The sequence below is a fragment of the Cephus cinctus genome, unplaced genomic scaffold (genome assembly GCF_000341935.2).
Source record: "Cephus cinctus unplaced genomic scaffold, Ccin1 Ccin1_scaffold0593, whole genome shotgun sequence".
NCBI lineage: Eukaryota > Metazoa > Arthropoda > Insecta > Hymenoptera > Cephidae > Cephus > Cephus cinctus.
In genome coordinates, this window is record NW_014333239.1 from 61,396 (window position 1) to 85,487 (window position 24,092).

The 24,092-nt window shown below is 44.6% G+C and overlaps 1 protein-coding gene and 1 long non-coding RNA gene across 14 annotated transcripts in view; one reads left to right on the plus strand and one right to left on the minus strand.

Moving 5' to 3' along the window:
- LOC107268823 (RNA-binding protein Musashi homolog Rbp6) overlaps positions 1-24,092 on the minus strand; it is a 206,405-nt gene that overhangs the window by 49,854 nt on the left and 132,459 nt on the right. For 4 of the 13 annotated variants that reach the window (XM_025086100.1, XM_015741956.2, XM_015741957.2 and 1 more), the window contains 3 exons: positions 14,421-14,477; positions 12,287-12,371; positions 2,954-2,995 (listed from right to left, as the gene is read on the minus strand). In XM_025086100.1, coding sequence (XP_024941868.1) covers positions 2,954-2,995; positions 12,287-12,371; positions 14,421-14,477 — 184 coding nt within the window. The other 9 variants (XM_015741961.2, XM_015741960.2, XM_015741972.2 and 6 more) reach the window with 7 other exon arrangements.
- Positions 4,588-23,399, plus strand: LOC107268826. The gene is made up of 3 exons (XR_001537938.2): positions 4,588-4,944; positions 22,983-23,113; positions 23,238-23,399. It is a non-coding gene; the product is annotated as an uncharacterized LOC107268826 (long non-coding RNA).

The following is a 24,092-nucleotide window of genomic DNA, read 5'->3' on the forward strand; positions in this document are numbered from 1 at the left end:
GGGGGGGGGGGGGGAGAGGAATCGAATGGCGTGAAAGGAGATGAGAAGAGAGCGCGTAGCCGCACACGTAGCCGCACACAGCCCGGCAAGGCTAGTTCGCGTGTCCTCGCACTGACAATGAGACTCTTAGAACTGACGCCGGCGTCGCAACGCTTACGTTCTGAATGAGCTCGCCCCTTCTATAAAATGCATGGGATTTTTCTGCAATACAACTACAACTACAAGCTTTGCTCGGAGGTTTGCTTCTGAGCGTTCTTACTGGAACGTCCTGGAACGTAACAGGTCTTTTGAGAGAGCGGCATTAAGGGGAAATGGATGCGCCGCCTGCAACGTGCCTGCCCGTCGCGCCTCCTTCTTTCCTCTCGACACGATTTCAGGCACGTTCGTTACGACTCGCGCATCGGACGCAGATTTTACTCGAACGGCTTGTTGTGTTTTTCATCTGTCCGAAGCCTGCCGAATGGTTGTCAATGGCTCCTGCACGGGGTTGCCAATGGATGCCATTGATAGAAAAACCATAAATGAAGTTATTAACTCGTACGAGTACGGGCATTCTTGCATGCTTGCGTTTTGATTCGACTAGTACCGTTGCCTACGGTGGCATTTGACAAGTCGAATGTAGCTTCCCGGTGTAAGCCGGCGGCACGAAGAAGACCCGGAGAGGATAGCTGGCTGAAGGGAAGGACGTGGCAGCAGCACAAGGTAGAATACGAGAGTGATAGGTGTGCGCGTGCAAGTGCAAGGCTGAGCTGGGCAGAGTAAAAGCAAGAAGCGAAGGGAGGTGAGGAGTCCGAGGAAATGGAGGAACTGAAGACCCTGGGGAACCAGCCGGCAGCTCGTTACGCGAGACGTGGTGCGACTCCCTCGCACCCTCGCACCCTCGCACCCATCTCCTTCTACCACCCGCGCGCCTCTGCCAACCCGCGCTGAATAATGTCCCACCTATGTATATCCATAGCAGCTACCTACATCTATGTACGCGCATATATTCGTATGCATAGCTATCGCTCTACTCGGTAACAAGTGGGTATTATACGTAGCTGCTGGTGATATTGCTACAGCCCGTGCTGATGCTGATGCTGACGCTGACGCTGACGCTGACGCTGATGTTGATAGTTAGTCTGTACGCGTGCCCGTGTATGTGTATGTTCGTTACGCTAATCAACCCCATAGTCGAACGTTTTACGTTGAGTCATTTCAATAATAATCCTCCTGTCAATTCCGCGATAAGCCGTCGGCTTAAACATTTAAAGAATCCTATAATAGTGTAGCAGCTGATTACGATTCGAGTCGAGCTATCCTACAGTTTCTTAAGGAATTGGTACGTAGCAAATCGGAGATCCTCCACGGCCGCTTTCCCTGCAGGACATCGGCCGACAGCTGGGCACCGCATCCTTATGCGGGGCCAGGGGATTCTCCTTCCCTGGCCTTGACGGTATCAAAAATCCTTATCTCCGCCCGCTCTACAGCCCTTCGCCTCTCTTCAACGAGGTGCCAGTATAATTTCACCCGGATCCCTGCCGATCCGTGGAGACGTCCCCGTGAGGGCACTCTCCTCCGACGGGCGACTCACACGACGGTACACGTCGAGACATTCTCTCCGCGGCAGATTCCAGCATCTCGATGACAGCTAAACAATGAAAAAACTTCGGAGTGCATTGGCGTAACTCTAAGAATCAATCCGAGAGCGTAGCTTCTGAACAGAGTGGCGACTCGAAGGGAACCGGAAAGCGAGAACGTTATCTAAATCGGTAGCTGGAGTCGCCGGTTCTGACCATGAGTCCAAAAATTATGTCAAACTATCGATGTACGTCGGGCACCTGGGAAAGAGAGAGAGAGAGAGAGAGAGGGGAGAGCGTGCAAGAGTGACGGAAGTATCTTGTGGTTCCACGTGCCCCGTTCTTTTCGTCTTCTTCTCGTTCCTTTCTTATTTGGATTTATCCCTATTAAGGAGGTCAAATGGCGCCACCACCTCCTCCACGTGCTCTTCCAGCCGTGCGTCTCTACTGACATTTCAATGAACTTTGCGGCGAAACATTTTCCTTCCCGAAAGTTCATTCGATCTAATGTGTATTTAGCCCTGCGACACACAGCCCCTTGTCTCTTTGCGAGGTATCCGAGGGAGCGTCCCTTGTTGCTTGGAAATAAAAGTAGTTCCACTTTAAGGGCGTATGTGAGTAGTTTGCAAATAGGAATTTTATTATTTTTTTACTCCTACGCGCTGGAATTGTGGAATTGTCTCGTTGCAAGCGTTGAGAGTTTCAAGTTACAAGCGCCTGCGAAGGAAAAAGCGTTCTAGCCACTCTAATAACATGAATACGCAGTAAAAAAAAGTCAATCTACAACCTTCTGGCATTCTTGATCCTCCTCATCTTCTAACTCCAGCAAGAGCTGGAGCTCTATTGATTTCGCATTATTCTCTTGAAAGAAGTCTCGGCATTTTATGGAAATTCTACACCGTTATAAATTCTAGATTCACCAATTGCTTTAAACTTTTACTTTTAGGTTTCGATATTATATCTATATTTATTCCGAAGCTTTTGATCTATCACTGTAACGGTTTGAACATTTCATTCCGTGTAACTCTTAATCGGTATGTTGATTAAGGCCCTTCTTCATGCCTCTGTTTTAAGACACTCTCACAGAAATATCCTTAAGAGGCGCTATAAAAGACGCATTTTAGTGGAATACCTATTCATACCTCTTTTAAGCGACTTTTAAGCTAACAGAGAGTGCTAATTCCTTAAAAGTGGATAAGGGCACTGTTATACTGCTACAAGGGATGAGAGTAAATGTCATAGCTAACAATACATACAGCATGATAGGTACACGTTATATGTATGTCAGAAGCCGTAAGTCCGAAATAAGAAAGTCGCAATATAGTAGTAAACCAAAATCAATTAGTATCGTGCATGAACAATGAGTAGATTATTTTTGTGTTGGGCACACTCACCTTTGGGTGTGTTCTCCTAGGAAATGCTACCTTCGGGTCGATCTGTAACAGAACGAGAGAGCCTTTAGCGAGTGAGTGGGGTTTCGAGCACTTTTCTGTAATCTTAAGAAGAGCTAAGAGAATAGACCCAGATTGCGTCATATTCTTTTAGATCTGATTACATTGCAACGATACTCGCTAGTTTTCCTAGAACCGCGTAGCAGCAACACAAAAGGAAATAGAACGAAAAACATGTGCATAAAGTTAGCTCCGCCTTTTTGAAAAAATAAACATTCCTTATTCTTTTTATTTCTTATTATATAGAGATAAAATTGTTTTAGGGGCAAAGTTAACCCCGCGTTTTTTATTAATTTCAAAAACAAATATTCTGCCAAATTGTGCTCGATGTGTGATACTTTATATCGTAAGTTATTAAATTTAATTTTTTAATATTGAATTTTTTGTAAACGAAAAACATTTTAGGAATAAAAATTGAAACTCATATTTTTTTGTGATTTGCGAATGAATTAATGGGGGGGTAATTCGATTAACCTGGAAGAGTCGCCCTTATAATAATACAGGAACTAAGCCATTGGGGATGTTGGCTAAACGTTAGGAGTTCGATTTTTGGTAATATTGTCGTATGCGGTCTACCGTGAATTTCGTGCTTCTCCATACCTTTATTGAGTTGGAATTCAGCACTGACCGATCCACTTAAAGCTTAATGTACCATTTTGTGCTAGTTTTGTTCTCGTAATACTAAGTTAAAAAAACTAAACCTTAGGTAATCCGTTATTGGAGTTCTAAAGCTGTCTTGACTTAGCATATAACCATTACCAAGTCCGTCACAGCTTCGCCTGCTTAGCATTGGAAAACTTGAAAATTCGGCGTGAGCGCCGCTTTACTATACTTCAAATATACATTAAATATCAATTTTCAAATTTGTGCAAGTCTATAGGTACGCGAAGCTGTGATGGACTTGGTAGTGGCCATGCCAAGTTTTAAGACAGCTTTAGAACTCCAATGTTAGATGATCCAAGGTTAGTTGGTTTACGTATGTGGTCTAAGTATGTGCTTTTTTTTGACAAATTGAGAACAATAATGTTTCTAGCAAGGTACACGTGTAACTGCATACAATTTTGGTAACAAAGTATGCATATGCACTATTATATATATATATTACTTTTATATTTTAGCACATAAGTAGCTATGTTATTTTATATAGAACGACGTTCGATTTACTAAGGATTGCATTAGCTACGAACTGTAAAGAAAAACAAATTGAAGACACGGACCGACCACAGGTATTAGCATATTTCCAAACCACGTAAGTACTAGTGTAACCGTGAAAAATAATTTTCTTAAAGATTTTCTGTCCAGAGGAAAATCAAGATATAGTCCACCAAAGAATTAAGTAAGTGTTGTAACGTGACGTCCGCGGGACGGCCAGTTACATAAAAGCATAGGGACACGGAAAGTCGTGTTCACCGGCGAAAGCCGCCGAACTCCGAGAGAATGCCCACGACGACGGTGGTTTCTTGGCAAGGGAAGCCGGGGAGAGAAATCGGCCACGCCGAGTCGAAGATCGGGCGGGCTCGGGTAAGATCGGCGCCGCCCGGAGACTATGGTGGGCTGCGAGCGCACACCGGACGGAGGCGAGAGTGATCGTTCGAGTTCGAGCAAACTCGGGATTCTTCGGGAATTCTCAGACAGGGGGCCGAAAAGGGGCCTATTTCATTTTGATCCGTATAACAGAAATCGGCAAAATTGTGATAGTGCTATCGTGAGTTTGCGGATTTTGGATTGTGGTGAGATTGTGCGAAATATTGGACTTTGACGACTTGGCTTTCCTCTGGACGTGATTTCGACTTGAATAACAATTTACGACTTCGGTTCTCCCACGGACTTGGACTGAAAACAAAGTGAAAAGAAAAAACGGCTAAGAGAGGAGACAGTCGACCACGAGGAGGTAATCGCCGTGGAAGAAAGGGCAAGGTGCACCGGAAGTTTTAGTAAGTGCAATCAGAATTACCATCCCGGGGCAAAACCGCGCGCCGGCCAGGGATGACGTGCATCCGCCAGTGTAGCATGACACGAAAAGTCGTGGGCCGCAGGCCCCGCGACGTGCCCTCGCGATAGTCGATTCGAGCCGCCTGCGGAGAGCAGAGACGACCTCCGCGAATGCGTTATTCGTTAGAGTTTTGTAGAGTTGTATTCGATTTACTCGTTTACCTAGGTATAATATATTGCCATTGCTAGAATTAAATCCTCCCATGTTAGCTATTGCAAAAATGCCGGCTGATTCCCGTAGATATTTGTCGCCCTCACGTTCCCCTCTACTATGTTTGATTAGAAGCTAGCGGGAAGAATCCGTCGAGAGGACTCCCAAAGTTGTGCCGCGGATTAGATATTTAAAGGCCCGACGAGTCGGACTGGTGCAAGGATACACCTGGCCCAAGGGATCCGCGTAGTCCAACGTTGGGGTCATAGAAAGGACGTAGGCAGGAAATGCGTTACAGTGCATACATGTGTATAGATTGTCTTCAAAGAAAAATTAACACGAATATTTACGAGAAAACAGTAAAATGGATTGCTACATTAAAATAATGATGAAAAGATAGATAAACTTGGCTAGCAAGACCTCGTATCATTGTTCTTGCCATTCGGTGCAGTGTGTCCACGTGGGTCTAATCCGTCTAATCCGTTTAGTCACTAGGGGAAGCCAACAGCGTCCTTGCAAAGTCCTTCCAGCGTACAAATATATCTAATCCTGTACTATGTCCAAAACAACCGTCGAGCGGCGTCGCAGGTTTACGACGTTAGAGCTTATAAATCGTTCATTTGAAACATTATTTTTTTTTAAATTTCCAGTAAAATATACATTTCCAGTAACACCCTAGTAAAATTTTATTTCCATATAATAAGAAATAAAATGAATAACAAATTTGTGTTTGCAGCACAATGTAGCCAGTACACAGGATAATTCAGTATAGTCATTTTTTATTTTTTCAAAAAGGCAGGGCTAACTTTATGCACATACGAAGAACTCAGAATTCGCCTTTTGTGATTGCCAGACGAGAGGGCTTAAAGTGGCTGATTTTAATGTCTTGAAGTTTTAGACTTATGTAAGTGCGTGTCGGCCAGTCTTCGTTTTGTGAAATTCTAATTCGAGTAGGAGCAGGGGTGGTGGTGGTGGTGGTGGTGAAGGTGAAGGTGATGGTGTAGTGGAAAGATAGATGATATGAAAAGATTTCTAGGTTCTCGTAAAGACAAAGTTTGACGTGATAACCTAAAAAAAATAAGAGGTGGACCGCGGAAACGAGGAACAGTCGATGCCTCGACAGCAATCGACTCTCAGCCATCGACTTTCGAGTGAACCTTCGTGTCGCCCTCCTTCTTTCAAGGGAAGGAAGAGTAACGCACACATAGGCGCATACACGCACGCGTTCACGCGCAGAGCCACGTGCAGGCTACCGTCGTTGGCAGATATTGCGCGAGGGTTCCCTACAGTCCGGAGGTCCGGAGGTCCAGAGGTCCTGAGGTCCACACAGTAGATCTCCGTGGTCCTATAATCTATCCCACTATATGTATATACGCAGAAACATATATACATCCATGAATGTATATACTCGGATGCTCGGATACTCGAAACCATTGGTCAGTTATTGCGAGGCAGAACTGAGCGATTGCTTTTAATATTCGCGCCAGCTGCGCACCGACACCAAGGTCCATAGTCCGATAAAAATGGACTCCCGTTCAAATCTCTCTATGCATGTGTACATTATTTTCAAGAGTTATTGCTTACAGAGTAAAGTCACATTTCATTGGCTCCTTAACCGCTATACCGTGGCTACTGTATCTACCATTGCTGTCATTGCTACTACACACTAGTATCGATCATTGAAGTAATTCAATTTAATAATGGCTAAAGGCTGTCAGAGATGGTTTGGATCATGTCACCGACATTCGGCGCCAACCAATATCATACGTGCGAGTACGTTGAAGGTTTGAGCTACTATAGCAGCTAGCATCTGCTGACACGGTGAACTCTTTTACGAAAAGTGGAGGGAGGACTCTTGTACCTAATCCGACTTTATTAAAACCGGGAACTCGCACTTTTTTCGAAAAATAGAAACTCGAAATCCGGCTTGTCACCCGCATCCGCACGCTCAGACTTATATTCGTATCGTTCTCAGTTCTCTAGTGCAGCCGGCAGTTGGTTCGACAGAACGGACCCTCGCAGCTTATGGAGTTGTTGAACATCGACACATTTATCTTTATTGGAAATTTTGCCATTTTATTCTTCAAAGTATTACGGTGACGAACGAAGAGAAGGCTCCTAAGTCGAAAACAGCAAAACCGAAATAGATAAGATACGCAGAAGAATGCAGCTGCACATAGAAATTAGTTGATGGATTTCAATGAAAACTCATGATCTAGCAAAAGTCATAAAGTTTCCTCCCTTCCTGAATCGGAGGGAACCTCCTCGTTATTTCCTCTTATTCGTGTGCTCCTCGCTTTTGGCCCTAATGAAATCCACTCTCGCGTCCCAACTCTCTTCCACCACGTTTACCCACCTCGCCAGCACCAGAGCCTGCTCAGCAGTAAAACAGCCACTGCAAATTAGTAATTAATGTTACGCCCATTTTGTTTTACAAGCGCGCTCGCCTTTTTATTCCCCTCGTAAAAGCGGCAGCCATCAGGAATGAAAGAGAGAGAGAGAGAGAGAGAGAGAGAGAGAGAGAGAGGGGGAGGTATTAGGACCCCGAGTATGAAAGGGAAGGGGCATTGCTCTTGTATTTGCAATAATAATCTCAAAGAAAATAATCCCCTTATAAACGCAGATAGAGAGACACTAATCGTTCTTCAAAATAGTGACTGAAAAGTTCAAAAGTATTGAGAATTCGATTTGTCGGGTATTTTGGTGAGTCGGCAACTCAGGAACTCAGGACTGACCGCTGACGGACAATGCCCGTTCAGCGAATCTCGACTCCTGAGCTACTCAGCCACCATCTTGACTTATGACTACTTCCGCACTTCGCAACAACGCGACTCTACACTGACAAGGATGTCGACGTCCTCGACGTCCTCGACGTCCTACAGCGACAAGGACGGACGAACAATGACAAAACAATTAAGCAACTCATAACTGCCGGGTACAGGCGTGCCTCGTACAGGCCCCGACTCTCGACGCGAGCCGGGGTTGCGTCAAAGTGTCACAGGCAACGAGGTTCACCAGACCAAACTCAAATTACAAAGAAACCAAGTGTGTGCAGTCGGCAGACTTCTGTGGAACTTCCGATTCCCCTTTTGACTTTCACATTTTAGATGCACCTTCGACGCTTGTGACTCAGCATCCCCGACGGTGCAGTCACGATCGTCCTATCTCAAGAAATTCAAGGTTCAAGATAAAATCCTGTAGACTGTTGATGCATCGGCATAGCTCGTACTATTGTCGACGGAATAGAAGAGTGCTTTGATAAGGAAATGTCAAAGTCGCGCGAAAACTTTTGCAGTCTTTCTTGGGCCGGATGTGTGCCTCGAAGGCTAAGAAAAACAAAATCGTGGCAAATTCATTAACGCAATCCAGTTTTTCAGCTACAGTTTTCGTTTTTCCGAAATTGATACATCGTAAATACAGGAGCTTCCGAGGCAAAAATATATGTAAATATGTATGTAAATATGTACATTATGGGCCGCGCGTGCACATCTGGAATTTATGCCACGTGTGTCAGCTGCATGAAACTTATCCGGTACAGCAAACGAGTAGAATTCGACGCATATATTCCCAACCTGAAAACGGATTGACTGGTGGAGGTGCACGATTAACCAGGAATGCAGATGGTAGACATCGGCTTGCCGACCTCCATGTAAACATTGGGATATAGGTGCGACATAGAAAGATATAGACTGCACGAGACATTACGACGATAACGGATACTGTGATAGCAGTGCGGCTGCCTTCTAGAGGAAAATCAGGTAGCGGCTCCGTTTGCACCAGCATTCTCGCCGATGATAAGAGCCGATCTCGGTACAAACTGCGCTCCTTCTACTCGAAGCTTTTTTGTCTTCGTCATTTTTCCCATTTATATCTACTTACCATATATGTATATGTATATGTATATCTGTGAGGCGGGCATTCTTAGCAAACGTAAATCAATATTGGAAATAAGCCTTCATCAAACCGTTGTTAAGAGAAACGAGAAGATCGTAGCGTCATGAAACCGCGATCGACCGATCCTAACACGGCTGCTGGGACTTAGTGGTCGGTAGACGTACTTCTGGATAGAGAATCTATGGCTATGGCTTTTTCTCGAACATTATTAATATTTAGTATTTACGAGATATGAGTCTGCCGATGTTTCTGTTTCGGTGAGAGGTTCACTTTTATCAGTACGATGCGTGATTGGATTTAGGAATCTCGGAAAATCAGTTATGTTTATAGGGCGGGCGGGGGGAGGGGGGGGGGAATGATGAACCACCGCCCAGACTCTTATACCTGACGTATATAGTAAGCTTCGGTGAAAACAATAGAGAGTGGCGTGTGATGTTTAGAAAATTTTATTCTTCTTGATCGTCATAGAGGCCAGCCAGTTATATGTCTGCAGATTCTGATCTAGTTGAAAGTAGGAATATTTATAATAAAAAGAATGTTACAATGTAAGTGCAATGGTGGCCAATAACGATAAAAATTTGCAAAATACTGAAAGTGGCGCGCTATAAGTATAGAAATGCTATGTTACCGTTTACCTCGAAAATGAGACAAAATATGAAACTCCTTTCAGTACATTGCACTACCACTGTCACAGGCTTTTGCTGAAATACAATTATCTAACGTAAAAAAAGGCTGCAAAGCATACTATGAGCTTCGAAAATTGTTAAATTCGGGAACTAATCGTTCTGATTGCTCGTCTGATCGACTGATCCCCTCGAGTCGTCCCTTTAAACTGAATCAAGAGCGTTCCTCAGCGAATCGGTAGGTAAAAAGTGGAGTTCCTTCACGGCCGCTTACCCTACAGGGCATCGGCCGACAGTTGGGCACCGCATCCTTATGCGGGGACCGGGGGGTCAAAAACCTTATCTTTGCCCTCTCTCCAGCGAGGCGCCGATATAATTTCATCCGGCTCTCTGTCGGTCCCCCGCGCATATATTTTGCATTTTCCATGTCCCCATTGTCAATGCGTAGAGTCAGCATCCGCTGACCACTGTACATACCTGCTAGTCCAGCAGCCATATAAACAGCAACAGCTGCAACTGCAGTCGCAGCACCAACACGAACATCAACATGAACATCAACATGAGCACTCGCAGCAACAGCCATGCTCTCTTTAATAGGCCCCGTTTTTTATTCCAAGAGCACGCGCACGCTCAGTTCCTCCTCCATCAATTGCACTCAAATTAGTGCTTTACGGAGTATACATATTTTTAGAGGCTCAGCTAAGTGAAGACAATCAATTCGAAAGCACGGGGAAACTTGTGCTTGAGAGATAGAAAGATTATTTGTTGTCGGCGTAGCCCTCGACGCAGTCGAATGCGTGCCATGTGAATTTAAAAAATAGCATCTACAGCCCCAAGAGTTGAAGAAACAAGTAGAGAGTAGGGTTACAGAGACGCGAACAAGTCAGTTGAGAGAAAAAGAAAAAATTGTAAACAAAAACACAACGGTGGATAGTTCAGATGCTGCGTGCTAAAAAAAATCTTTTCGAAACGTATGGGAAGATGATGAGATATGTTGCACGAGAGGGAACGCCGGAAAGGGGGTGAGGTAGACGGTTTGTATTTAAAATTTAAAAGCATTCGACAATGGGAGCTTTTGGCATTGTAGACTTACTCGCGGCAAGAAGAGAAATGAAGAAAAGAAGCAGGAGCTGGCGATGATTCCACTAGGGCTGATGGGGCTGATGGGGCTCGTGGGGCTAGTGGGGCTAGTGGGGCTGGTAGTGGCGAATTTTCTAAGGGGATTGCAAATTATTTTCGTGAGAGTTAGCGGCTGCAGACTCTTCGTATGAGTTAGTCATCAGGTGAGCGGTGCAGCTTCCTTGTCGCCGGCTTGCGCATACATCAACTTCACCGTGACGCGCGTTACGCGTGTTACGCGTGTTACGTGTTTACATGCTAATGCGCTCCAAGAATCGAAATCAGTTAAAGTTCATGCATTCGATCAATTTTTGTCTGCCCCCGCTGTCTTCGCCAAATTACAAATTAGTCTTAAGGAAATTGCCAGAATTCGACAAGGAATATTAAGAAAAAGACGAGGTCAGCTGCGACGATCGATATCATATGTCAGGGACAGCCATGAAGTTCTTCGGTCCTAACCATCATAAATTTGCCAAAAATCTGATAATTTGCATAAACAGGCTATGAGTTTTTGCCTATGTTTATCTTTCCATTCCCTAGTCTCCTGTTTTCTAGCCCTAGACCCACAGAGATGAATGGAGGCCTTCTGACCCGTTCTCTTCCTATTCCTATTCCTGTTCCCGAGTACCTCAATTCTTTGCAGTATGGATATTGGTAAGCCCGATAATTCGATAGGTGCTTCTTAGGCTTAAAACTACAATTCGATGAAACCAGATTCTCGAGGCGATTAATAATAGGTTATAGCAAAGTGTGTACTGTAGACTGTTATTGCAATTAATTATGCAGGAATTGGAAAATTGTTAGAATAGGTCAGCTGAACTCAGTAGAAGTACAAGTAGCCTAGCCGGATTTTGAGGGTCCTGTAGCTCGAGGATTGACTCTTTTCAGACTGCCGAGTTGGCAGGAACGATCTTCTTTCTGACTTGAAGAGGAATTGAAAGCGTCGAGAGGGTCGAGAGCAGCGTCTCTTTCCACAGTACGATCATTGAGTGTTCGTTAACGTGGACACTTCTGGCATCTCCTAATTAACGCGAGCAGACTCGGTGGCTTCGTGACTTCGTGACTTCGTGACTAGGCGAGACTTGGTTAAAGTCACCCGCGAAAACTCGACTGCACTCTAGGCAGATAATCCCGCTCTGCGAGACGAGTTGGGTATTTCCTTGAATTTCTTTAGGGAATTCCTTTGTAAAGCTAGTCAATCGCGAGTAACGATCGTAATAATGAAATTGAAAGAGATCGAATTACCCGCAACTGCCATTCCAAGGGACTAAAAGAATTGTAGTTGACGCGGTATTGTCTGATTTCTCATTTTGTCTAGTAAACTTTTTATGCTCCCTCGCGCCCCAGTCATAACGTAGTCGAACTAATGATCTAACTAATCAATGCGTTGGACACATTGGACGGTTACCTGATCGTCGGTCCGGCTACGCGCCGCCAAGGCCTTACAGGTTACAAGTAAATGATTCGGTTGGCTGAATACAAAACATTGGTACTTACTTTCTTGCCGTCTAATTCGTGGGCTCCCTGCGCCAATACTTTGTCGACGCTGGCAGGATCTGCGAAGGTAATAAATCCGAATCCCCTGGAACATACAGAACGAAAGGTCGACATCAAGCAGACATACTGGAATTTCTGTGCCCGAAGAAACATGCGAAATGCTTCGAGAGTCAATGTTATACCTTCTGGACTAATAAAATTGAAAGATCTAATATGCTATACTGGATCTGGGAATTGGAGGACTAATTTTAATCAGGATGAAGGGATCAAGGAATAATGAGATAGGGAAAGAGAATAACGAGAAAGAAAGAAAGAAAGAAGGAAAGAAAGAAAGAAAGATACAATAGATATAGAGAATATGGCGTATCCAAAGGCTACGAGACGAGGGGATCCTAAGGAACCTGCGAGCAGTGAGTAGCGACAGATCGCGTGGTGGCTGCTGGAGCTTGACGAGTAGGAATTTCGAAACTCGATGACATTTAATTTTGACTCGCGCAGTCAACGTCGAGCAAAATTGGTCATATGCGAAACAAATACCGACCGAAAGGCGCAATAAATTTAGCACAGAACACTGTTATATATACAGATATATTAAACTGAGTTCGATGATGCTAGCTACGGGAAGTGCCGATGGTGGTGATACGGCAGCGACGGCAGCCGTGGCCAAAGCAAAGCGGTTTGCATTTTTCATGCCGAGGCTGCCTCGGCAGTTATTGAAAATATTTACATGTTATTTATGGGGCACACATGCTTCAGGAATCAAATGCGGCAATATCCACCTCTAGTGCCGTCGCGACGACCACCACTACCATCCGCCCTCAGTACCGGCAGCATCTCCTTCGCTACGCAAAGTGAAACTTTCGTCCCGCAAAGATCCAAAAGCACTGAGCCACTTGGACGTATATAGATTTATTTAATCCGCAATTATCACTTTTAGGAGACACGACAGATCACTACGAGATTAACCCATTTGTACTGTGCTAGCTTCACGTAAATTCCACATTCGTCTATCTGAGTGAATCCTGTCGCGCACAACGTCAAATAAAAAAGAAAAGTACCCTACAGCTGATAATAATTATTTCTATTTCAAAGAAAAAAAAAAATAACTTTAAAATAGTAAGAAATACTTATTCAACTTCCAAACTTGTACGCAATAATTTTTGGATATTCTTTCTATAGTGAAATAGGTAGAAGGAGTATGATTTACGCTGAGAAAAAATACTGTTACATTGACTAAATGCGCGTTCACGGGTAGCGAAATATATTTTTAGTCAACATAGCAAAATATCTGATTATCCTTATTTTAGTCGATTGAATCGAACGTCTGTTGAAGAAACCAAAAATTTCGTTGAACTAATTAGAAAAATTTGTTTTGCCACCCTTGAACGCTAATTCAGTCAATTAAATAGTATTTTTTCTCAGTATAACAAACGAACACACGGCATGACTATGTATACATACATTATGAGCTATTTATGTAGATGCGAAAGAGAAGACACGCTACGGAGCCTCTATGGAATTTCGCACAGAAACACAACTATAAGAGCAGATAATTTCGCAGCGTCTCTAGAAAAGAAGACTGCCTAGATAAAAAATGCCTAGATAAAAGGTATCCAGTAGGAGACAGACAGACAGAAAGAGAGACAAAGATGGATAGATAGATGTTAGATATGATGAAAGAGAAAGAGAAAGAGAGAAATGGCAAATGATGGAGAAGGTAAGGTCGGCAAGGTCGTTCGGAGCGGCTCTCAAAGTTCATCCCGATCGAAGAGAGAGAGAGAGAGAAAGAGAGAGAGAGAAGAGAGAGAGGGTCTCTCTTGTCCGCGTACTCCCGATCTCGCTCGCGCATCGTCATCTTGCATCTTGCATCTTGTGGCCCGTCATTTTTCTCTTGATACTCATCAGGCAACCAGGATCACATGAATCACAGGATGACTCGTACTCGTTGAAAGTCGCTGGAGGTCGATGGAGGTCTATGGAGGTCGATGGAGGTCGATGGAGGTCGATGGAGGTTGATGAGGGTCGATGAGGGTCGATAGAGATGAGGTCGACCGATTTGCCGATCGGGATGTGTGCCACTCCCAACGTCCTTGCCTCGCGGACGATTAGATGCATATGTGGGATGTTCACGTACCTTGACGTGAACATGCGGCCGGTACTGTCGACCACATACGGGGCGGGATCGCCGCTGCTGAAATTAACACACAGCTATGTTCACTTTCACACTATTTCCACCAAAATGCCACCCCTGCACCACCTCACTATCATTATCTACTATTCGTTATCAGTTATCAGGTTATCAGAAACACGCGCTAGGCTACGATTTTTTTAGCTGTGGTAACAGGGTGAGGGCGCTCTTTTGGACAACGGCCGACCCCTTAGCGTTTCAGGATTTCCACTGTTCGCCAACCGAATAATCGAACACAGGCAATCCCGGCTAGCATAATACATGAAATACGGTACTAGAGGCATATTCACCGGTCACCGGTCACCGGTAGATATGCAATCCCGTATGCCGTCGTATTCCGCAAGGAAAACAAGGGCCTATTAGGATTACTTCTTTTTCTAATAACGTTCGACAAACGAATTGAAAGTATATTATATTGGTGAATCTCTTGCGTGTAAACCAAACCCCTTGTGTGCAAAGAGAGATGGCTGAAGGGAGAGGGAAGGAAACAGAGAGAAATAGAGAGAGATCAGTTCATTGAGCTTTTCTTACGAGAACATTTCATTACAGTGGATTGCATGATAGGACGTGCGCCACGCTTCCAAACCGTTAATTTATCGATAATAAATAAAAATGAAAGAAAGGTAGAAATTTTGTAAATTTCTTGAAATCTGGGAACTGCAGTGCCCGAATTAGTAGAGGAGGATTGAAAGTCTTGCGCGTCCGTAGGATCGGCTGTCGTCCAATTAATATGAAAACATCGAATAATACGACACATATAACGTACAGTACCAAACACTGACTACGAGACACATAACTAGCTAAGCGCAGTTTAGATGTCAAAAGTTATATCTTCTTAAGGTAACATCATCATTTAATTATTCAAATATTCTTCCTTCTAATAATTATCAAGCAATATGCTTGCTTCTCAGCGCCAGTAATTTGGGTATCGCTAAGCCTAGTCTGCTTACGAGCTGAACACAGCTGCACTTGGCACGTGGGGCATTGATATATATCAGCTGCAAGTAAATCAGGCTGATGTGTCACGACCTGCCCCAACGAAAAGGTCAACTATCGATATCGTCGAACTTGCCTTGACGTTTAGCGAGGAAACGAATATATAATCCTTTGGCATTAATCAATTCGTCTCCGTTGCTGAGCATCCAAGCCGAGCGACGCACTCGAGTCAATTCTGCAGCCGGCATCAGCCGGGATGCTGCGCTGTCGCTCGATTTTCTCGGACAATATAAGAATTTATTAATTTACGATAACCCAACTCTGAATCTCGTTTCAATGAGTCAGTTAATGTCTCACTAGTCCAATTCCAATTTCTTGCACGGGAACAAGAGGTAAAACATATAACAAGTAAGAGTGGCAACATGCTCCAGCTCGAACGCTATTCCGCGCCAAGTTTCTACCAAGGAGAAAGTGCAACGAAAGTTGCCACTAGAGTGCGAAGAACTGACAAGAGGCGTCGTACGGTGATCTTGACGATCCTGAAGATTCTGAATATGCGAATTTATTTATCCTGTGAGCCCTAGAATACCTATATTCTGAACCTAAAGTTCGTTCCTATAGTCACCAACTTAATTAGATGCTTTGATGCATTGGCCCGCAATGATTCCTGCAAACTTCTGCAAATTTCTGCAAATTGACGGCTCTCGACGAACGAAGCGGAAGGCACAAAATGTGAGAGAGTTTCGAGAGGAGCCGTTTCTCTGTCGTAACAGCTAGGAAGTATAATAGTAGATTCGGAATTCGTAGGTACCACAGAGTCAAGCTCAGAGAATTTAAATAACCCTAGCACATAGAATAACGTAAACGTAAACGTTACGGAACGACGCAGCTATAATCCACGGACTGTATTACGTACTGTATTTATGTAGGCGGTCTCATTGCGCGCGAACTTACTCTAATGTAAGTACCGACTGTTATTTAACTCGACAGTTTCCACTGTTGCTGCTGCAGTCGTATATATCGGCTGGGGAGTTGGCTTCCGCGGCTTCTTGGGCGCAGGAGCGCCATATAGTTATCCTTATCGTCCTACCTGGGCCGACTGCACTCCGTACTCTGTCTCTCTCGTTCTCCCGAGCTTCGGCAACAGTGCGATAACTGCTCTTTGACCAACCCCTTTAATCCGCTTTTCTCGAAAGGTAAGACAATCGGTGTCCAGTGACGAGTCGCGATGCGCCAAGTCCTTTGCTCGAAAGAAGAGCCATCGATCCGACCAATCGCTCTCTGTCCTCGTATCTTTATCAGTGGATATCTCCGACTGTATTCCGGAGAAAGTTTTTCCTTTTCCCCAATAACAAAAACCTTATACTTGAGCTACAGTCAATTTTGAAGAAATCTATAAAGATCAGAGTAGGGACTCGGATGGTCTGACGAGATAGCTACGTGCTGATCGCTGCGTTCGTAAGCTGCATACTGCATAGGTGGAGCACGAGAATTGGAGGGAGCTCCCTCCTCTGGAGGACGACGGAGGAGTGAGAATGAGTGAGAAAGGATCGACCGCTTACATGGAAGTGCCGCGGCGCGCTGACACGTGTGGCCAAGTATACCTGACCCCCGTTGGACCTGTAGTACGAATTAAATTACATGCAACCGCGGCAAACGTGTCCTGCCAAGTGGTAACTGTTAACCGTTTGGTGCTCTGCTCGTACTTTTATACTTTGCTTTCTGTAATTACTGGATTAATATTTATAAAGCTTCCGACCGCTGGAATCCATGCTCCATAGAATTTCATTGTAATTGGCTTGTTCTTATAAACCTTCTTGAACTTTCTTGAAACGGGATCTTGTTGAGATGCGTTATGCAAATGGCGAAATCCGCCCAAGTCACTATATCCCCCTGCTCCTGCCCCTCCCGCACACACATTTACACACATTTACACACATTAACACACATTCATCGTAATTTCGCTCTGCCAGATCGCCTGCACCCCCGCAGGCAGACAAAGGGTTGTGACGATTGCAGCGAGGCAGCAATCGCCAACGAAGAAGAAGAAGAAGAAGAAGAAGCAAAGACCGATCTCGTCCTTTCGGGCGCAGTACGATCATCCTATGTGTTTGGATGTTACGCTTAGCATCTCAGTAATCTACAATAGATTTCACCGGTAGCTCCGCGCCAGCTGATGACGATATCCCAATGACGATAACCCAACGCTGTTCCTAATTTCATTGAATATTTAACGGTGGACGTTTTCATTCGTGGTGCGCAGTCGAAGAACGCACCTTAGAAGAATCATGGAGCAGTGAATGAATATTGATCGGGGCATTTAGGCCACAGCGTAGCTCAAATAGCTCAAATAGCTCAAATAGCTCAAATAGCTGTGGAACAGTTGTCTCTACTGTTCGAGAAACGGTAAGGGAGCATAATGCTGAGAACAGGAGCGGTGCAAGAACCAAGAAGAAACCAGCTTCGCAAAGTCCTGCGGCTACTCTTAACTCGAGCTCTAGAGAACTCTCGTGAAAGCTCCTCCCGTTTTGAGTTGATTCGACGGCACGCGTGTCTACGCTAACCTTTGAGTTTGGGTTCGCAGATTTGGACTTGACTAATTGTAACTCGGGAGAGCAGGATAAACTGTGGTCCATTTCTTCCAGAGTTTTTTAAGCAATGAGTAAATGGAGAACCGAGTTTATTAGAGAGTGAGCAATTAGGGGCAGCTGTCGCGTCCATGAGAATTCTGCTGCTGCGACTCAGCAGACATTAATATGATTAATTGGTCGCGACTCAGGACTCAGGACTCAGGACTCAGGAGTCTGGAGGCGTGGATGGGCGGTGGATGAAAGTTCGAAGGCCACGCGACGTAAGAAAAGTAGTGCGATTCTCCATGAGAGGATAATGAGATTTCTTGACGAACAAGTGTCAAAATATGGGAACAGGAAGTAACAGACGCGCGAGGTGGCCTTCGCCTTAATTAATTAAACCTTCGCCTTCGATTGCGCTACAAGTTATTTAATTTTTCAATTTCATCCGTGGAAAAATATGTAGAAACTGTATAAATAATTCGTACATCTTATTTGATAATACACACAAGATCCGAGTACGATAATGTATCTAATGAGACGATCACGTATGATCTAACAATAAGACGTATCTTCACATATTATATAGCTAGACGGTATAGCTTTCGGATCAAATAGATTGATACTAGATCTAGGGAAGATCAATCGCTGACGTTTGTTATATATTTTAGGCTTTTATTCAATTTTCTTTACGTCCCCCCCCCCTCCCTTCCCCACCTTCATTGCTATAGCTGCAATGCTTAATATAATTCAATTGAATAATCTTAGCCAAAATGATTTATTAGTCAAAATTATCGATGATATTTGCCAGATCCATTGCTAGTCTATCGTCGCACTTTTGTTATAGAATGCTTTGGACTTTGCCGTATGTTTCTAGAGATCCTACGAAATCTGCGGAGGAGCCATTCGTCTAGACTTCCTAATGCCATCCTAATGCGTCCAACGATCACAAAGATACACCGAACTTCCGAGAGATCGATAATGCCGCGGGATACTGACTACATGGGAGACGACCGAATGAGAATCAATTCTTAATGAAATACGTACGAGCTGCTGTACCGCCTGCGCGCATCGAGTGTGCGCCGCGTGGAAAAGTATGTGAAAAAGAGAAAAAAAATTGCGCAACTCACCTGTTGACGCGAAAAGATTTCAAATGTATTTTGGCGAGCAGCCGAATGACCGATTAACCTAGAAAATACTTTCTTTTGTATTCTTTTGTACCGTGGCTTACGGAGTCGGCAATATCTTTTCTCTTTTGTTTCTACTATCACTCCACTCTTATCATACTTTTCCCTTAACTTCTTTACTTTAATTTCCAATTAATGCTCTCATACAATTTACGTCATTAAAGTCGCCTCTGTGCTCATGAGCTACGACTTTTTTAATTTTCATTTCGATTTCATTCCAGCAGAGTCACAAGTCATAATCATTGCTAGACGCTCATTAGTAATGGAAAAAATATTGCGCAAGTGGAATCGTATCCGAGTCAATTGAGAAAAGCTAATCTGCAAGACAGAAAGAGAGCATAGGGTTGGATATAAAGAGAAGAAGATGAAGGAGGGAGGATGACGAGCATTGAAAAAGGAGTCAGCTTACGCCTGGCGTTTGTTACCATAGCGAGCTGAAACAACAGCCTCTTTGCCTTCGCGAACGAGCAGGAACGACAGATCTATGGCACCTACGATAATCCTTACACCCCGTGACGTAATTTAGAGTACCATTTTGCATTCCAGCTTTCAAGAAAACATAGCTGAGCATCACCAAGCAACGTTTATTCTTGTGATTATGCTGAAGCCTTTTATAGCAAGATGATGGAGCGCGAGAGTGAGCGTGCGAGAGAGAGAGAGAGAGAGAGAGAGAGAGAGAGAGAGAGAGAGCGACAGAAGCAAAAAAAAATGGAAAGTGAAAAAAAAAGTGCACATTGAGATTGAAGCACGTGCACAAGTGACGGCGCCTAATCGGTCAGTCAGTAAGTCAGTAATTCGATCGCACAGTCAAAACTATGCATCAAATTATATATACCCCGTATCAGTGATATGCATAGGTGGTATACGGGTATGTGGTTCGGATTCACCACAGCAAAGTCCCTGTAAACGAATGCATAGATTTGGATAAGCTGGGCACATTCTCGCTGTATTTTCCAGTCAAAAGACCCAGGCAAACTATATAAATCCTAAAGCTACGAGGTGCATCAGCGCATTAGCGCATTGGCGCATCAGTGCATCATAAGCCGTCTAATTTCTTTTATTTTATCTGAGCATTTTGCCCTTACTGCTGACACGATGTAGAATTTTCTCAGGGTGGCCAAAAACTTGCAGCTTTTGTCTTATATATTTCCGTCATTTAGATGTTCGAATAATAAGTATTATAGTTACTGTAAATCTGAAAGATTCAGAACCAGCTACAGTCGAAAGTCTGGTATCATCTCGGAACACTTAGTATTATTGATGAAGCTAGGAAACCGCTAGAGGCTGGATTTCTTTTTTCCGATCGGACGGCTCCTCTGATAAGGAAATAATGGGGACTGAATGAGTCGCGATGAAACGCGTTGGAGTAAAAAATCGCATCAATATGTACCCTCCTTCTTGCCGGGCAGTAACCTGACTTTTCTCCATCTGGACGTTTATGAAACCGACGAGTTCCCTTCCTTTCGTTTTTACGTACTTCCCTTCTTTTAACCTTTTTTCTTGGTTTCGATTAAACAACTCACCTCGCCGATATTTCTAACCTGTGAAATGTATCGGAATCATTGAACAAGAGGGTAAATATCAGCCTATTGGTAGGAGTATTTAAACTCGTGACGGAAGTTAATGCCGTAAATGCTGAATAAACTGAATTCTGATTGACAATCAACTGAAAGGAAGCGATTTTGCTTGCTGCATTTCGAATGTATCTGAAAGCCTGGTATAATGAGACACCCAGAGCCCAAGAGTTACGAGGTAATTGCTAAGGGGACCAGAGACGCGTTGATGCGTTGGGGCAAATATCGAGGAAACGTCATTAGTCATTGTTTCGTTGGTCATCAGTGGACCCACAGTGGTTTCGTCGATGTACAAAAGATGTTACCTTGTGTCACAATTTAACGATACTGCCGATGGAATAAAAAGAACAGAAGAAAAAAGTTGGAAATGTAAAAGATGAAGGAGCAATAGAAACATTTTGTTATTTAATCTGTATAAGCAAGTCACGCTCAGCCATTTCAGTACGAAAGGTAAATGATGTCAGAGGTGGAAGCGACGCTTCACCTCGTCATAAACGGCGCTCGTGGTAAATAAAGCTTAGAACGAATGGTCGGGACGCCGCGATTCAGTCTCGAATATTTAAGCTCGCAGTAGCGAGCCGGAGAGAATGGCTAGGAGCTAGGAGAGAGAGAGAGAGAGAGCCAGGAGAGAGCCAGGAGAGAGCCGTAACGCGGCAGTGACGCTAGGTTCGCAGCGACCGCTCAAGTATTTCGCTCCCTCGTAAAACGATCAAGACGGATATAACGCTCGAGTTCTGGACGGCCGAGGGGATAGAGGGGATAGAGGGGATAGAGGATACCGCGACCGCCAAGCTGTCAGAAACAATGGAGGCTCGCTTTAGCGACAAAATAGCAAATAGCAAAATAGCCTTTAACGAGAGCGACAACGAGCTCGCGCCGACGCAAGTCTCAGCCAAAACAAAGGGCTCTCTCGCTTCCACCGATACCCTTAGGCGCCGGCAAGGACTTTGTGCCGCTACAGGTTATGAGTCGATGCAAGACGCTCTTATACGCAGGCTGGTGGGTGCGCGCGAGCGAGACGCATGTGACTTATATGACTTTTGATTTTTTGTCCGCATGTCTGCGCATTATGTAAGCTAGCTGAGGTTCCACTGCACTAAGAAAAGGCTCTTTATGGATGGTATACCTGAGAAAGCTCTCGAAAACAGTCGAAATATATTGAATACGCGTAGCAATGTCTTATTTGCAAGATTTAAAGCATCGCCGTGTATGAGAATTGGCGTCGATGTTCGGAAGGCAGCTACTGAAAAATTGGATTGTCCCTTGACTAGGATGCATGGGCTGCTACGGCGAAAGTCCGGAAATGAGGGCGCGTCTTCTGATTGGTCGAGCCAAGAGGAAATCACCTCGAGATTGGTTATTATTAATCGGCTAACAAGATTATGAGATACCAATCGTCGGGGGCAGGAGTTTTCAATCATCTTCGTTACCGAGTCCTCGATCACCGACGACTCGGTGATTTGTTTGCAGTGCGGTGTGGAAAATTGATTGACTTTCAAGGCGAAATCGCGCGTCGTGGCGGCCAGATTCGGGTTTCCCTTTAGGCGCAACTAGGTAAATGAAGACGCTCCGTTCAATTTGGAGTGGTGCTCGGTCCTCTGGGCCTTGGCTCTTCCTCCTCCTACCGCGCGCCACGTGGGTAGCCCCCGGTAGCCCCCCCGTCAGCGTGCTTCAAGGAGCGACCCCTCGGGCTCCGGCGCCCACCGACTGGGATGGCAACAAATTGAAATATGCGTTTTCGCGAGCGGCCGAACTCCGGCCGAGGGTACCAGGAGGAGGCACCTGGAGCGCGCAGATAAGAACCGACGTGGTAATCCTCGACGCAATATAAGTTAGCGTAGTAGACGTTACGTATTACGTTAGCGTTAAAGCGTTAGCTCTAGCGAACGAGCCTGGGACGCCTAAAGGGTGCATACGCTTAAGTGCGCCGCTGGGGGATGACTCCCGTGCACGGCGGTACAAATGGCTTCGGCTTAAAACGCACGCCTTCCAAGTTTTACGAAAATCAACTGCATTACTCAAATTTGAGAAATTAACTGGCATGGCCACGTGAACATTTTCAAGAATCGACTTATTACCAAGCCCCCGCAGGATCTCGCGAGTTCGCAGTACACTTGCAACATATGAATTTTCACGTGTTATCCGCTATGCCGTCGCAGACGCCTTTCGCCGATATGTTTCTTTTAATTTTGAATAATCTATTGGTTCGCTAACGATGGAATCTGTTTTTTGTTTAAGCAGCCAATTCTCGAGCCTCGACCATATTCCATATACCATATTCCCAAGGAAGAAGGAACGTCAACGGAAGCACAGCATAGCTCGGCAGAATGAAAGGAAGCTTTCGTCGCTCCAGCATCCAGCTCTCACGACTGGTAATGTATTTGTCCGTATTATATTTGTCTTTAGGAATATCGATACCAACGACATTTTTAATTGGATATGTTGCTGGTCATATTACGCAAGAAGAATTAAATGACATTCGTTGTATTGTTATAGAGAATATTATATGCGAAAGGCTCGAAATCTAAGTTAAGAGCCAAGTCCATAGAATGACAATGGCGGCACTCAAGAATCGTGCCCTTTTTCAGAAGAAAAGCGAAAGGATCGAATGGTAGAAGAAGTTTAAATCGACTGGAGCGTGTGACCCTTGTTCTCAGGCCAGATACAAATGAATAACAATTTCAATTAAATTCAAACTCAAAGTACTTCTTGGCTTCTTCACTTTCCCACGTTTTAACGGCTTCTTGTTCCTTGCGTCTTCACTGCGCTTGCGGTTCTATTGGCGCACAGTCGGTGCAATGTCCGTCTCGTTGCATCTCTTTGGGATTCCGAGTAATGGGAACAATTCCATTTTGAAAGTCGCACATTGATCCCCAGCCCGGCTCTCACATAACGGTCGTTAGCTGATACATAACAATTACTTTTGGTCGTTAATCATGCGCAGGGTGCACGTGATAACAAATGCGGGAGTGTTTAAGTGCGTGGTACACGTCGCGAGCAGAGCTGACATTTCCGTCTGGGGTGACAATCACAATGATGTCGCGTATCCTTTGTACCTGCTAATTAGTTTCCTACCCTCCAAAGTCCCCGCAGGTTTCCAGGTTGGGGGTTGCCGGGTTGCCGGGTTGCCGGGTTGCCAGGTTTTCACACCGGCACAACGGTTTGCTGTTCGTCGCTAGTGAATCTAGCGACGAACTACTGTTTTCTTTGCTCCTTTACTCCTAGGCACTTGGCATTTGCCATTTTTAAGTTTCGTGGATTCTCTTTTTTTTTTGGCCAACTCCAGACGGGATGATCTTTAGAGGTCTTAAGAACATTTTAAATGCTTGAATTTAACCCATTTGATACAAT